Source organism: Apteryx rowi, unplaced genomic scaffold (genome assembly GCF_003343035.1).
Source record: "Apteryx rowi isolate R43461 unplaced genomic scaffold, aptRow1 scaffold_143, whole genome shotgun sequence".
Classification (NCBI taxonomy): Eukaryota; Metazoa; Chordata; class Aves; order Apterygiformes; family Apterygidae; genus Apteryx; species Apteryx rowi.
This window is the reverse complement of record NW_020447675.1, coordinates 1,144,080-1,158,335: the sequence shown is the minus strand read 5'-3', so window position 1 is coordinate 1,158,335 and position 14,256 is coordinate 1,144,080. Positions and strand designations below refer to the sequence as shown.

At 40.8% G+C, this 14,256-nt stretch overlaps 1 protein-coding gene and 1 long non-coding RNA gene across 2 annotated transcripts in view; one reads left to right on the top strand and one right to left on the bottom strand.

Annotated features, from left to right (window-relative positions):
* Nucleotides 1-2,509: 2,509 nt before the first annotated feature.
* Nucleotides 2,510-14,250, bottom strand: PTGER4 (prostaglandin E receptor 4). Its single transcript, XM_026058152.1, has 2 exons — nucleotides 13,200-14,250; nucleotides 2,510-4,632 (listed from the first exon to the last, which is right to left on the bottom strand). Exons 1-2 carry the CDS (start codon nucleotides 14,022-14,024, stop codon nucleotides 4,039-4,041), a joined length of 1,419 nt encoding a protein of 472 aa, XP_025913937.1. The 5' UTR covers nucleotides 14,025-14,250; the 3' UTR covers nucleotides 2,510-4,038.
* LOC112962185 overlaps nucleotides 13,681-14,256 on the top strand; it is a 20,720-nt gene continuing 20,144 nt past the window's right edge. The window contains exon 1 of the long non-coding RNA XR_003252225.1: nucleotides 13,681-13,769. This is a non-coding gene — a long non-coding RNA (uncharacterized LOC112962185). The remainder of the gene's footprint in view (nucleotides 13,770-14,256) is intronic.

The following is a 14,256-nucleotide window of genomic DNA, read 5'->3' as shown; positions in this document are numbered from 1 at the left end:
ATAAAACGTGATTGATTATTGTAAATGTCGGTGCCATTTAACATCACATTCTGAAATGGACTGGAGTCCTTCGCCTATGGTATATCTAGAGGACTGGTTTAGAAGCAAGAGGTGCTTATGAGTGTGTATTATTGCTGAATCCGGTCAGATGTACTGGCCTGGCTTTAGGGGCTGGTTTGCGAGTGCAGTGGCTGTAGGAGCTGTGTGGATTGTAGAGAGTAAATGATCAAGGGGAAAGGTCAGAGGTATGGACTGAATTCCTGAATTTGGATTCCGAGAGTAGGGGATTTAGACTGTAGTTCATTTCCAGATCTGTTAAAGTTGACACTTCTAGAAGAAGGCCTAGGAGTGGCAAGGTCTGATGGCATTTCGTAGCTTTGATATTAAATCTGCCCTAAGTAAATTAGATTTGCAGTTGTGTCTAGGAGCAGAACAGGGACTACAAATCTTCATAGAAGGCTTCTTGGTTGGAATGATGGCTGATGCCATTTGAAGGTAGTGGATTACAGTCATACCGTTAATGCTTTGGCATTGCACCTATAGCACTGATTTGGGTTAGGTGGCACTAGTGTTGCAGGCAACAGAGGTGCAAAAGTTTGGCTTATTACAGGTTCCTACAGCCCCACCCATGCAGTCCAGTCGATACTGGTTTAAGATATACTCTGTCACTTTATCTTAAACCCTAAAAGTGGGCCCAACCCTAATGCTAGCCTATATTATTGATCAGGGATTCAAATTAACTTAGGCATTTTCATAGAAACCACTGTCTCCTACAGGCATTGGCTCTCATCCTGCCTGTGGTGGGTAGATTCTCTGAGCCGTGCTACAGGACATGGGCTCAGACTGAGTTAGGCTGGGGTCTGGAGAGCAGGGTGGGGTGGGGGGGTCTAGCAGTACTGCCAGTGGAAAGGCTTTTGTGAAGCTGTGGTTGCGGGTATGTAGGCACAGGCTGACTGCTGTAAGTGATGGTGTAGGATTGGTATTGACCAGACTAAGCAGGATAGAGTCAAGGAGATGTAATTTTGGTATAAAAGTGTTGAGCAGTGAATGACTCTTTTTTTTTTTTAATGAACACTTAGAGGGCTGGGGAAAATGGATGCAGATGTGGAAGGCAGGCTATTGGRGGTATATGGATCTCTGGGAGGTTGGGAGTGGAAGGGGAGCTATTGTGCATGAGAAGGGAAGCCCTTTCAAAAATATGAAAGTTATGTGTAATGCCTAGCAAGAAAATAACCTTTTATTTTAACTTTCATGTGTCAGTAATTTCTACGAACTTTTAGTTTATTTACTTATTTTACTGGGCTTCTATTAACTGAAGGGAAGCTGAGAAAGAGAATTCAGTAACTTACTCATGGTCTGTATGGAGTCAGAACGGAGGAAGGTTCCAAAGCTGACTGGGCCTGGCAGGCAGGCGAGGGTGGACATGCAGTGCATCACCCCTAAACAAAGGCACACTTGCCCAGCTGTTTTAGCCAGGCTCATTCTGAACATCCATCTATGTTTGTAACTAAGCATTAGAGATGCTCCCTGTTTTATCTTTCTGCACTGGTGTTGAGTTCTCATAGATAATTCTACTGTTCCTCAGGAGACTTTTAAATCTGCAGGTTGATTGGCAATCCCTGAGTTCAGTATTGAGGGAATTAGTGATGATATGCTGTGTGCTATGAATCCAGTTCACTGCTGACATACCAGCAATGCTGTGGACAGGAGAATGACCACAGGCTTATCATACACGTTTGCTAAGAAACATTTTTTGCTAGAAGGTCAGCTATTTAAGATGGCCTATTCTTGCTTAAAAGTCTTCCAAACCACATGTATTTATTTTTCATCAATAATATATAGGCTTTGTTCATTTAAATACTGTACACTTTTATAATGCACTGTTGCTATTTAATTCTGTCATTACATTCAGTACCAATAACAGTGGTGTGCTGCTTCATTCCAGCTGCAAAGGTGTGGCCTTAAATTGGCATAGGTTGTATAGTTGCAGGTGGCAGTCCCACCTTCCTGCTCTATCAAGTACTGTATCCTGTCTTAGGAAATACAGTAAGTGTATTCTAGTTGTTAGTCACTAGTAAAGCAATAGACCATAGCTGAGTGGTTTAATTGCAAAGAATTCGGACAGATCCTTATCTTTAGCTCCAGTAGGAAGTTGGGTAATACTCCACCTTACCTAGTGAATAGTGACTTCTGGTGCAAATATTTGTGTGGAGAGTTAACTTCATTTTCCCCATGCATCCAAGCAATAAAGCTCAACTGCTCCCCTGTTAACAGAAAATATATTGATCATTTTTTATTGTGTGAAGAAATTTCTTGGTTCTGTGTCAATGCTCTTGGGGAATTTTGGAAGATGGCTTCCTCTTGCTGACGGTGATCATGCTGTGGTGTTTTGGAAACTTGCAGAACAAAGTATGTTTTGACAGTAGCTAAGCGCAAAGTGTTCCGAAATGGGTGGCTTATTAAGGTGAGGAGTTGGCACTGAATGGCAGACTTGCATAAACTTCTGAGATCAAGCAGAACATTTCCATTTAATTGTGATCTCCAAAATGATTTTGGTCCATACAACTGCTTAAACATATCATCAACAGAAGGCTCAAGATTTTCATTACAATGAAGCATTTCACCTGAAAACACTTTAAGCAGCATAACATGCTTAGTATTTGACAAAACATCCTCCAAATATCTGTACAGAAAGTGATTTTGATAAACAGTTTTTCTGGAACAAGATCTAACCCTTAAAAAATAAAACACAAAACTCCTTTTTGTCACTGATTAACAGTTATTTTTTGTGATGTGTTTGCCATTAAAACTCTAGGAACAAGTAATTTTCAAGGGGTCCAAGATAAGGATATGGTTTTCTATAATCTGTACTTTTAAATGAAGATTCTGCTTCCATGGTTTTGTATGTTTATTTGATGGAATATCAGATTACAGAGTCATAAAAATTCTATTTACTATTTAAAGTAAAATGATAAATGCTATGAAAAAATACCTTTATTACATCAGTGATGTTTTAACTAAAGTGAATATTAAGACTATCAACCAGGGATTGAAAGTTTTAGGCCCTGATATTTAAAAGCACTTCTATATGTCCTTAACTTTACATGTAAGGAGTCTCCCTGGCAGCAGAGACTACTCAGTTGGGCAATGTTAAGTGTGTGTTTAAGTGTGTGCAGAATGTGGGCCGAAGTACTCCAAGAGGAGCTGATGTGTTATACAGAGAAACATTCTCAGCACATAAATAAAATCTGGCTTTCTAGTATGTACATATACTGAAAAGGAATATTCTTAACTGAAAGGATGTTTTATTTTTCTCTCTTAATAGCACATGTTCCCATTTTACTCAGAGTTTTTACTTATTTCTAGATAGAGAACTAACTCTCATCGGCTTGTGAATCTAGCATGGACAACAAATCTAAAACAAGAATGTCTTCTCAGCAGGCAATATTGGGGAAAGAGAAGGCTGGCAATCATTTCTATATACCTTGTATTAATACGAAACCTTCTCATAGAGAAGAATAGACTTAAATATTTTCAATCCTGACATATATACAACAGTAAAAATTCACATTTTCATGCTTTAGTGAGACACTTTAAAATTCTACCCCAGATAGCTCTGTCCCATTCCGAGTAGCTGCCTCACCTTTAGCTCTAGTACCAGAAGCTTAAAACCTTGATAGCTGAGCAGCCACAGGGAGAGAAAAAACAGTTCTACCAGATTTGGACAGATAAAGAAAGGAAAGAAAAACAGGTGATGGATCTTTTTACTTCCAGAGCCTGTAGCTTTCCTGTGTCCAGGAACAAGACAGTTCATGCTTCCAGTCCTGTTAGACCTGTCTGATGACAGGGACAAGTGCAGTGTCTGTTCCATACAGTCCTCAGTAGTCTAAAAGAAATGTACCCATCACATGGCAAGAGAAACATAGCCCTTTGGAGCATAGCTGAACCCCTCTCCCCTTGAATAGGTAAAATGCCTATCTATTGCACCAGTTTTTCCAATGTACCGGGAAGGATCATCAGGGTTGATGGCTTTCATTGCTATATACACTTTTCTGATAAGTTCAATGTTTCAGTGGGGAAGGTGACCTGGAGAGGGCTGCCCTTGGATGTGGAGCTAGCCCCACTGCCAGACTGGATTTCATTCACCAAGAAGACATTCTCAGAGTCCTGCCCCTGTGAAGAGTCTGAGGTCTCTGAGCTGCGTAGTGTCCTTACTGATGTAGTGTCAGACTGAGCCAAACTTGCACTGGGGCCTGGAAGCAGCATGCGACCCCCAATGCTGCTTTCACTTAACTCTGGAGGATACAGCAGTGTTTGTGAGGTGCTGCTGATCTCCCTCAGCTCACGGGAGATGAAGGAAGGTGACTGACTGGACATGGCAGAGGAGGTCCTGCGGCCATCCACGCAGTTGAAATTGCCCCCAGGGTGCTGCCGCCGAGCTCCGCCGATTCGGCAGAAGAGGCATTTGATCTTCTCAATAGCTTTGCTGAGCACAGTCTTGCGGAGGAGGATGTAGACCCATGGATCCAAGATGGGGTTCACTGAGGCAATGCGGATGGCTTGCAGGTCAGGGTTTTGTCTCACATCCCTCACTGTTTCAGGCTGGTACAGCTGGTTCACAAAGACACGGACCTACCCAAAGGGGATGGTGGGGAGGAGAAAGACAATTTTACAATTACATCAGGAAATCAAAGTTTGCATTTCAAAATAAAGATCTACATTTGCAACTGCAAGTTACAGCAAGAGAAGAGGCTGGCCAAGCCAGGAATCTCAGATCAACATTTGTGAGTTTATTTTTGGAAACAGCAAAAAATCAGACTGCTGTAAATTGACCTTTGTTATAGACAGGAAAGTTCACTCTCCTCAGGGTTAAAAGTTGAGCCTTTAACTACTATGGTCTGTGAAATTCTTTAACGTTCAAATTTGGGCTGCTGTTTTTCTTTCTTGTTAATTTATAGAACCCAGGAGCAAAGATTTAGACCTGAATTCAKTGCTTCATTGTACACCTCAAATCCTACGTTGCCTGCAAAGAGATGTCTAACTCCACTGAGGAGACCTGGCCAATCAGCTTTTCCTCTGGCAAAGGTCTAATAATTGTATGTTTAGAAACTGAAACCCAGATTATAATCCAAGAAGTAAACTGGTCTCCAGAAACAAGTCCAGAGCTTCTATTCCCTAGTTTAGAAATACATTTTGCTGGCAGCTGTCATTACTGGACTTTCAAAGGCTTGAATACCCTTAGCTGTTTGCTTGTTGCAGCATGTTTTGAGGAGAAAGGAAATGATCTCCCAGCTAGCAGATTTTTAGTTGATCAGGATGATTCCAGCACTGGAGTACTCTGTTCTCCTACATAAGCCAGCATGTTGGTTCTACTTACAAATGCATAAAAGTAATTCTGGAATGGTCAAGACATTAAGGAGTCTGAGGTGGCTGGAGGAAGTGACTATTTATTTAGTACTTTTAATTTATCATGCACAAAATTTAAGGCTAATTAAGGCTAATTAGGATCCTGTCTTCTAAACAGAAATATCTCCTTCAGGTTCTTTTTTTTTTTGAATCTAAGAAAAGAATGGTAACCAGGCCATTCCATGGTTTATGGCTGACTTTTGTAAATGCTACTGTGAGCAAGGCACAGTCCAATTCCTTTGATATCAATTGCTGTCTTTCCAATGTCACCAAGGATTATCACATCAGATGAGTTTATTATGCTGCGCAGTCTCAAATAGCTGCTTTCCATTTTAGCAAGACCTATGCTATGCCCTGAATTTTAGGAAGGCCTAGGAAAGCTACTGAAAAGAATTTCCTATGGAAGATGCCGTTTTCTTCAGACTCCTTAAGGTGAATGGAAATAAATGGTAAATATCTACTAGCAATATTGCGGGTTTTTTAAAGCCTTATCTTGGCCTTGGCTTTGATTCCTGAAATGAATGGGAGAAGATTACAGGCAAGGAGGCAGCCAAGCATTTAAATAAACTGAAGCCAAACATAAACAGCCTTCTTAAGTCATTTTTATTAGAAGTAGTGTGTATGAAGCCCTCCAAGTCTGGTGAAAAACTTCACAATTTGTTTTGGAGCAGGGCAATGTGGGGTTGGTATTCTGCCTGTCAGAACTCAGAGTCTGAATGTGCTCCAAAGCTATAAATAAAACTTGTTTTAAAAAAATGCAGAATCCCTCTTCAGGGACAGGGTTCTGAATGCAAAGCTCATACCACAAAGAGGTGAGGGGTCCCAAACTGCTTCTCAGTCTTTAGGTCTTATCCCTGAGCCTTTTCTATACTTGACAAAGCTTTTACATAACATATTTACTACAGTACTTTGTTTTATGAGCATAATGGTGAATAACTAATAGCTTAAGATCGGTGTGAGAACCACCAGATTAGCTGAGCCAAAAGGTGCAGGAGCGCTGAAAAGTTCCTGGGTGATGTGGGATGCTGTTACCTTCGCTGAGCAGGCTAACAGGAGGTGATGTGGATGTGGTCTCTGCTCTGATGTGACAGTAACATGCTCTGTACTCATTTGGTAGATAAGTTGTGGCTTGCTAAAACTAGACAGTAACCAATAACAGATGCTCAGGAAAAAGTGTAAGAATCAGGACAAACATGGAGTGGTCCCTTACATGCACATCCTTCCAGCCACCAACTGGCTGTGATTCAGGGATTCCCTGAGCTGAAGAATAAATTTGGATGAGTGTTTTTTCATGATTTTTTTTTTTTTTTTTTAGGGCATTTATATTTCTGGTCTCCACAACAGCCTGGAGCTGTAGAGTGTTGTGGGAAAAACTATTTCCTTTTTTTCCTGTTTGTTTTAAATCTGCTCCTTGATAGGCAGACTATGTCACCCAGATGAATGAGGTGGTCTCTAGCTCTTGTATTGCAAGAGCCATGAATAGCTGTTCCTGTTCCCTGCTGCCATTTTCATCAGGACTTTGTATGCTTTCATGACACTCACCTTCAAACTGACAAGTCTATCTCAGGCTCTCTCAAATCAGTGAGCATCAAATCAACAATCAATCAGCTTTCTTCTTTCTTTCTGTACTTTTGCCTAGTTTTAAGAGTAACAAAACCTTCCCACAGAATTTAAAATGGGAAAATCATGAATTTATACAGCAATATAGTGATGAGAGTTTTATTCTCAGTTACTTTCCTAATGATTTCTACCATTGCAGACGTCTTTTTGACGAGTACTTATTACTGAGCTGATTTTTCTGTCCAGCCAAACCTGCAACTGAGGTACTTTAAAAAGTGTTCCTATATATATCAAACTTATTTTTATGTTTTTTTTTCTTTTCTTAAGATGCATTTGCTTTGAATTTTATCATCATCAGGCATTTTATATTATCCTCCATTCCGCTGCAATTGCCATCTGATGTCCCTCAGTAAATGATTCTGTGTACCACTGGCTGGGAGAAGGCCAGTCCCTCTGGAGTCTAAAATTTATAAATACATACAGTTTTGCTAGTACTTATTGATGATGTTTTTAATAACGCACTTAAAATCTCTTGCTATTTGCCTGTGGATGGGTCCAGGAAAGCCAGTCTTTTATCTGACTTGACTATAGCATTCAGTATCACACCGCTAGGTGGCACAGACGTCATACAGTCACAGCATCCTGTGCTTCAAAATTAGAGTAAAAGGAGTTCTGTTAGCAATCCTGCTCTGATGGGCAGCAATTGCATGAAAGAAGAGGGCTAGCAAATGTAAGTGTGCTACTAGTGATATGCTTTGCAGGTGTGGAAAAGTTTTGTGACTTGATTTATAAGCTTGTGCAAGTGAATAATCTTTTCTGTCACAAGCTCTGAACCTGAAAAGYGGCAGTCAGGATTCCAGAAAGTGGAAGGCTGAAAAGTAAGTTGATGTGAATATGTTTGGCATCAGCTAAACTCCATTCTTGAAATATCTACTTGGCCATTTGTGTGAGATTTTTTCCTCCCCAAACTGGTGAAGGTTGTATATACACAAGGATCATATTTTTACAGAGGATTTAACTTGTGCCATAACATTTCTTTCCAAATGTTCYTCCTTATCTTTTTCTGTAAGGAGATTTTTCTTGTGCAGAGGAATACATCCTGGAGGTGTGTAAATGCTCCTACATATTTGACCATTTGATCATTGCTATTGAACCAGGTACCTGCCCTTAGAGCTGAGTCCAAAGGACAGTATTGTGGGAGTGGAGGCCTTTCAAAAGCTAATACGACTAAATGCACTCATTACCAGGAAGATTAGAGGAGTGATAGGGAGGGGTATTTACTGATAAATTCACCCAGATCACAGAACCAGAAGGTATACTTTGGTAGCTGAAGAAGTACACAGTCCAACTTCAGAGATCTGGGGTTTTTTGGTTTTTTTTTTAAATGTAGCTATAGTTACACATTAGAGATTTAATAGTGGGACTGTTGTTTTGATAAGCAACATCTGAAATGCAGGTATCTAATTCACCTTTCTCTGTCTGGCGGAGTTTACTGAAAGACGTAAATGTCTTTAAGTACTGACCCTGTGGCTGAAAAGGACAATGTCTAATTGCGCAGCACATCTTACTTTGTTATCTCTGTACACTTTATTTCCTTTTGACAGGTGCGTGATGTGTAGGTAAAAGATTCCTAATATGGACCTATGTAGTGAAAACTTTGGACTGCACACAGAGGTTATGCCATCTCTTATTACAAGCCCCCCAAAATGTTAGATGCATTCATCAATTCAGGCCTATTGCTTGGATTAAGTCTTAATCAAAATATGGTAAAAATTAGCCTGTATCATTTTTTTAATTTCTTCACATACTGGTGAAACAGCATTTACTAATTTATCATCTACAAGAACAGTGAGATGTATATCCTGTTTTGGCTACAAGTCTTCTGTTACAGCATATCGCATGATAGAAGATTTTGTCTCGTATCTTTTAAATAAACGCCCAGTCACTGGAATCCATTACTTCATATGTTAGCTAATCTGATGCTTGAATATGTGCAATGTGAAATCCTAACTGAGGAAAGAAGCAAACTAGGAGAAAAAAAATCCCACAGAGTGAGTTTTGTATTTGTTACCTTTGTAGCTGTAGGATTCAGGCAATATGTTTTAAAAGTATTAGCAGTTTGTTTGCAACCATGTTAAGTTTATCCTCAAGTGACAGGTAGTTGTAGGATCATAGCCCTGCGTGATTTTTTTTTTTTTAACACAAAATATAAATGCAAATCACAATTTCTATTCCTATGAGGTACTGTCAAGTGACTTGTATAGTTACTGTCACAAAATAATTAGAGTAGTTGTCTTCATAGTTTCCACCTGTTCTCATAATACATGTCCACACATACTGATAGGATAGATTTAAAAACTGTACAGTAGTAAGCAGGAAACAAGTTTTTCAGCTCTACAAGCCAATAACCTTTGTCCTCCAAGGGCTTGGTGCCTGCTGTAAGAAATCACCCCATTGCTCAAAAATCATGTCTGCCACCTTGCTCTTGGCTGTGGACAGTCCCTGATACCGCAGAGAAAAAAAGACAAACCAAACCAATACAAAATCCAAACTTTTAGATCAATTAAACATTAAGTTACAAACTCCTAGTTCTTTCATGTGATAAACCAGATGTACATGCTGACATATGGTATTTTATCTTCTATTTCACCCTAATTTAACAACAATTTTCAGTGGTCAGGATCAGAAAATGATCATGTCCTTAAAAATGTAACAGTATCTGACAGACTGAATTACAGTGAATCAGAGTTTGACTAGTATGTGCCTATTTATTCTTGAAACAGATTTTTTTTGAAGACTGGATAATAATTTCTACTATATTCCTGATAAACTCCCTCCTAATATAACTTATTCCCTACTTCTAACTATATCTGATACTATTTTCTAAAAAATCACAATCTTTTAAAAGGCGAGATAACCAAAGTGGAGTGCAGGTAAGAGCCCAGCACACATTTGTCTTTTTTTTTTTTTCCTTATTTCATTTTTAAACTATTGCCAGATTCTTCCTCATGCCTTCCATATCACTTTCCTGCACATTGACAACACATCAAGTTATATGGCAAGTTTACTTTCACTAATATATATTTCTTTCAATGTTATCCTGGATAAATTTGATCAGCCTTCAGTTCTGTCAGGTTCATTCAGTTTTACACAATCCTTCATAATTTTGTTACAGCACCTGTCATCAAGAATTTGCTGATTTTCTGAATAAATCACTAAAATACTAACAACTTCAACTGAGCACTGGAGTATCTCATTATTAAAAACTGCCGTTCTCTGTGACTCAGCTTGCTGCTCATTAAACACTAACTCAAGACAAACCTTTGCTTACTATTTCAGGGTTAATATTTCAAGACTTTAAGATTTTTTGTTAAACCCTAATAAATATAGCCCCCTGGATTATTTCTGTCTACAATTTCATTAACTTACGAAAGGGTTTGTTATAAAAAAGTTAGAGCTTCACATCTCTTTCAGAAGTTGCTTTGCTTTGACTTAAATTATAGTTTATTCAGTTTAAATCATCAGTAGGAAATCAGCCCATCAGAAAATTTCAGTAACAAAGTACCCTCTGTGCCTGCTTTATGTAACTGAACTGTGCCACCACCACCTTACTACTTGCACGTTCGTTTTGTTTGCCAGGCTTTCTTGTTATAAATGAGCCCCTCATTTGCAGTAAGGGCTCTCTAGTTAATTCTGAAGAACTCCTCTGAGTCATAAAAATGTACATATATATTAGTGATCTTCCTCTCTCTGCTAGTGGCTCTTTCTAAGGACTTACCACATAAAGATATTACTTCTGTGACTACTTCTTAGTTTATTTTGGAAATCATAAACTCAATCTATATACAACAGCAGAGGGAGTAGCATGGAGCAGTTCGCACAGTAGTACACTGTGGTATAAACATGCATAATATGGTTATAGCTTTTTCTCACAGGGGGAGACAAATGACTTAAGACAAACTACTTTTATTATAAAGTAACTTCACCATACTGGACTCCGTAATGATTAATCTATATGTGGGGTTTTTTTGGTTTTCTTTTTTAAAAAAGTTTTTTTTTTTTTTTTAAATATCATGCATCTAAGTGAAGTCTTTAACCTCATCTTACATACAGAAAAGGTGTGCTGCTTTACCTGTGGAAAGCTAACACATGTGAACAGTTCCAAGGTCACAATGTGCCTTTCAAAGTAGTGGAAATCAAGGTCTGAGAGAACTACAGAACTTCATCACCTGCACCTTCACACACCACCTGATACATGCAAGTTTTCCACCAGCAACTGTTTAAATAATAAACCTTTTGCCCCACCCAGGTTCATTAATTTTAATTGTCAGCAATCTAGTTCCCTTTCTGGTAGCCCCTCCCTCCTTTTTAACTACTCTGTAAGAGACTACCTAGCTCCTAATGAATATGAACAATTTCATTTTGTATTTTATATTCAGACTTCTCAACCTTCCTCTAGCCGTTCCTCCAGGGGATACAGGCTTTGTTTTTTCTAGAACTGCTGGAGTCCATTAACTGATATCCTGTATCGTCTTACAACACTGTATTTAATTCCCAGAAGCTATTCTCTGCGTTTACCAGCATCTCTTCTGAAAATACAATATTGTTCTTTTGTGAAATGACTGTTACAATATTAGATTAATCAAATTAAGTACTGTCCACCCAGAGGCACTGTCCAGGGTTGGCCAGTCTGTGACCCAATGCCTCCTGCGGTGGCAAGCTGGCTTAACCGTGAAGTTTCTGGCATTGGACTGCAGAACAGTTTGTGCGCCGTTCCTAGATCTAACAGACATGTACCTCTTGGAGACACCCTGTATGCAACTCAAACAGCACATTTCGATTTCCTTTYGATGACAAGCAATAAGCACATGGCAACGTGCTCAGTTATGCCATGGCGCAACATGAAATGACAACGCTGAAGGACAAGAGACTTTAGCGACAGCCGGAAAGCTGGTACTCCAGCAAAGCCACACTTCACTGGCTTCTGTATATGTTAGTAATGTGGCAAAACTAGCCTGACCCTTACAATTACACCCTCCTTTGGAGCAGGGGGATGGACTCACTGACCTCTCAAACTCCCTTTCGGACTTATTTTTCTAAACCTCCATATTGCATTATATGCAATTTTTTTTCCTCACTACTAGTTGGCCAATTGTATTTCACACACACATCATAACCCCTCTACTGTGGGGCACCTGCAGAATAGTTCCTACCTACAATAAATTCCCTTATAATTATCCATCTTCTAAAACCACTTTTTGTCTAAAGCTACTGCTTGGCTCCCTAAACTGTGTTTTGGAAGATGGCGAATATGGCAAGCCAATTGTTTGTTTAACGTCTGTGAGCCAGAAGAGGAGAGAAATTCACCAAGTTTTATTATGATGGGTGGCAAGCAGGAACTGAGGCTGGAGCTGTATTCCCCCCCCGCCCCCCCTTCCTTGGGGATAAGATAGACGAATATAAGAAAGTGGATCCTGCATGTTCAGTTAATGACAGTTATAGTATCAGCTGTTTCAGGAAATTAGCAAGTGATTAGTGGTAAGGTTGTCTGACATTTCAGTGTGATCTCCAGGCTTATGTGGGTCGGATTCTTGCAACTCTCTCTTAACTGCAAATTATACCAACAAGTGGTTCTACTGCTTTTAGCCCTCCCTCCCTGGGGGGCTTGTTGAGGGATGTAAGAATGTGGGATCTACCCCAAAGACAGTGAATTCCTCAGGGCAGGAAGCTCTGTTTCGTGCTGGGGTGTGAAGCATTAAGTATGTTGGTGATGCCATGTGAACACAACTCTCTCCTTCTGCATAGTAAGGAATGCTGTTCCCTTCAGCAACAGCGTGCACATTTTAAAAACACAATAAACATCCAGAAGTGCAGGCTAGCCCCAAGCCTCACTCATCACGAATTAATTTTAGAAGTGAACTTTAAAGTGCCTTGAGCCCTCACTAGGATTTCTGCTGTGTGGATTCCGCTTAAACAGTGAAAAATTTATTAAGAATTGTTGGCACTGAATTTTAAGCAATCAAAGGAGCCTAGAATCTGGGATAAGTGTGTTTCTTTTCTTGTGGTAAATGTAAGTTAATACAATTTTATATCACCATTTACGTACGCTAGCTGCATTAAAATTATTCTGACAGTTAGCAGTACTGGCTAAATGAGATTCTGTCCTACAGACTAGGAGGAGAAAAGACTCAGTAGTGTGGATGATGGAAAAGGAGTTGCACAATGTTACTCACCACCAGAGGAATGGAGCAGATGAGCACAACCAGGGAAGTGGCAATAAGCAGAATAACCATCTGGATCTCTGCTCCGGCCATCCGAYGGAAGCTCCGGCGTCTGCGAAAGTCAGATAAGCGGCTGGAGGTGGTGTCTGTCCCCAAGGATGTGCGCCGCATGAACTGGCGGTGCATGCGAATTAGGGCCACGCACACCAGGATGTTGCAGATCACCGTGACCATGATGAGGAAGGAGCTGAAGCCAGCGTACATGTAGGAATATGCCGCATGAGTGGCCTGCTTTGCTCGCCAGTCTATGAAGCACCAAGTGTCGGGGTACTGCAAGGTAGATTTGCTGAGCCCCATGCTGGGGAGGGCGCAGAACAGCACATTGGAAGCATAGATGGCAAAGAGCGTGAGCCCTGCCAGCTTCTTATCTACGTAATGGTTGTAGAAATAGGCATGGTTGATGGCCAGGTACCTCTCTATAGACATGGCACAGATAATGCTGAGGCCAGAGAGTCCAAAGAAGAGGAGGATGAAGGAGCTGTACTCACACAGCGCTGGTCCCCCTGGCCAACGATTCTGCAGGTAAGTGGCAATAGTGACTGGACTCACCAGGCAGGTCCCCAAAAGATCGGTGACCGCCAGCCCGCAGACCAGCGTGTAGAAAGTGGTCTCCTTCTGCTCCTTCCGGGACTTGCAGAGCACCACGATGGCTATGAGGTTGCCCACCACGCCGAAGATGAACATGACGGTGGGGATGGTGGGGGGCTTCCCGCCCTCGCTGGCGGTCCCATTGGTGGAGCTGTTGGCAGGTGGCATGAAGGTGGGGTCGAAGGACATGATGCCCGCGCCACCGCTGGGGAGGCGAGCAACAGCGAGAGCGGGTCCAAAAAATAGTAATAAAAAAAAAAAGTCGGAGTCAGAATTGGGAGGTGAAGCGGGAAGGAAGTTTAGCGTGAAAACAGAAGTTCAAACGAGAGGGAAAAAAATAAAACCAAAGAAGAAAGTCCCGCGTCTCAGCCAAGCAAACCCCGCGGATGGAGCCGGCGCGCAGGGCGCGGGCCGCCGCCTC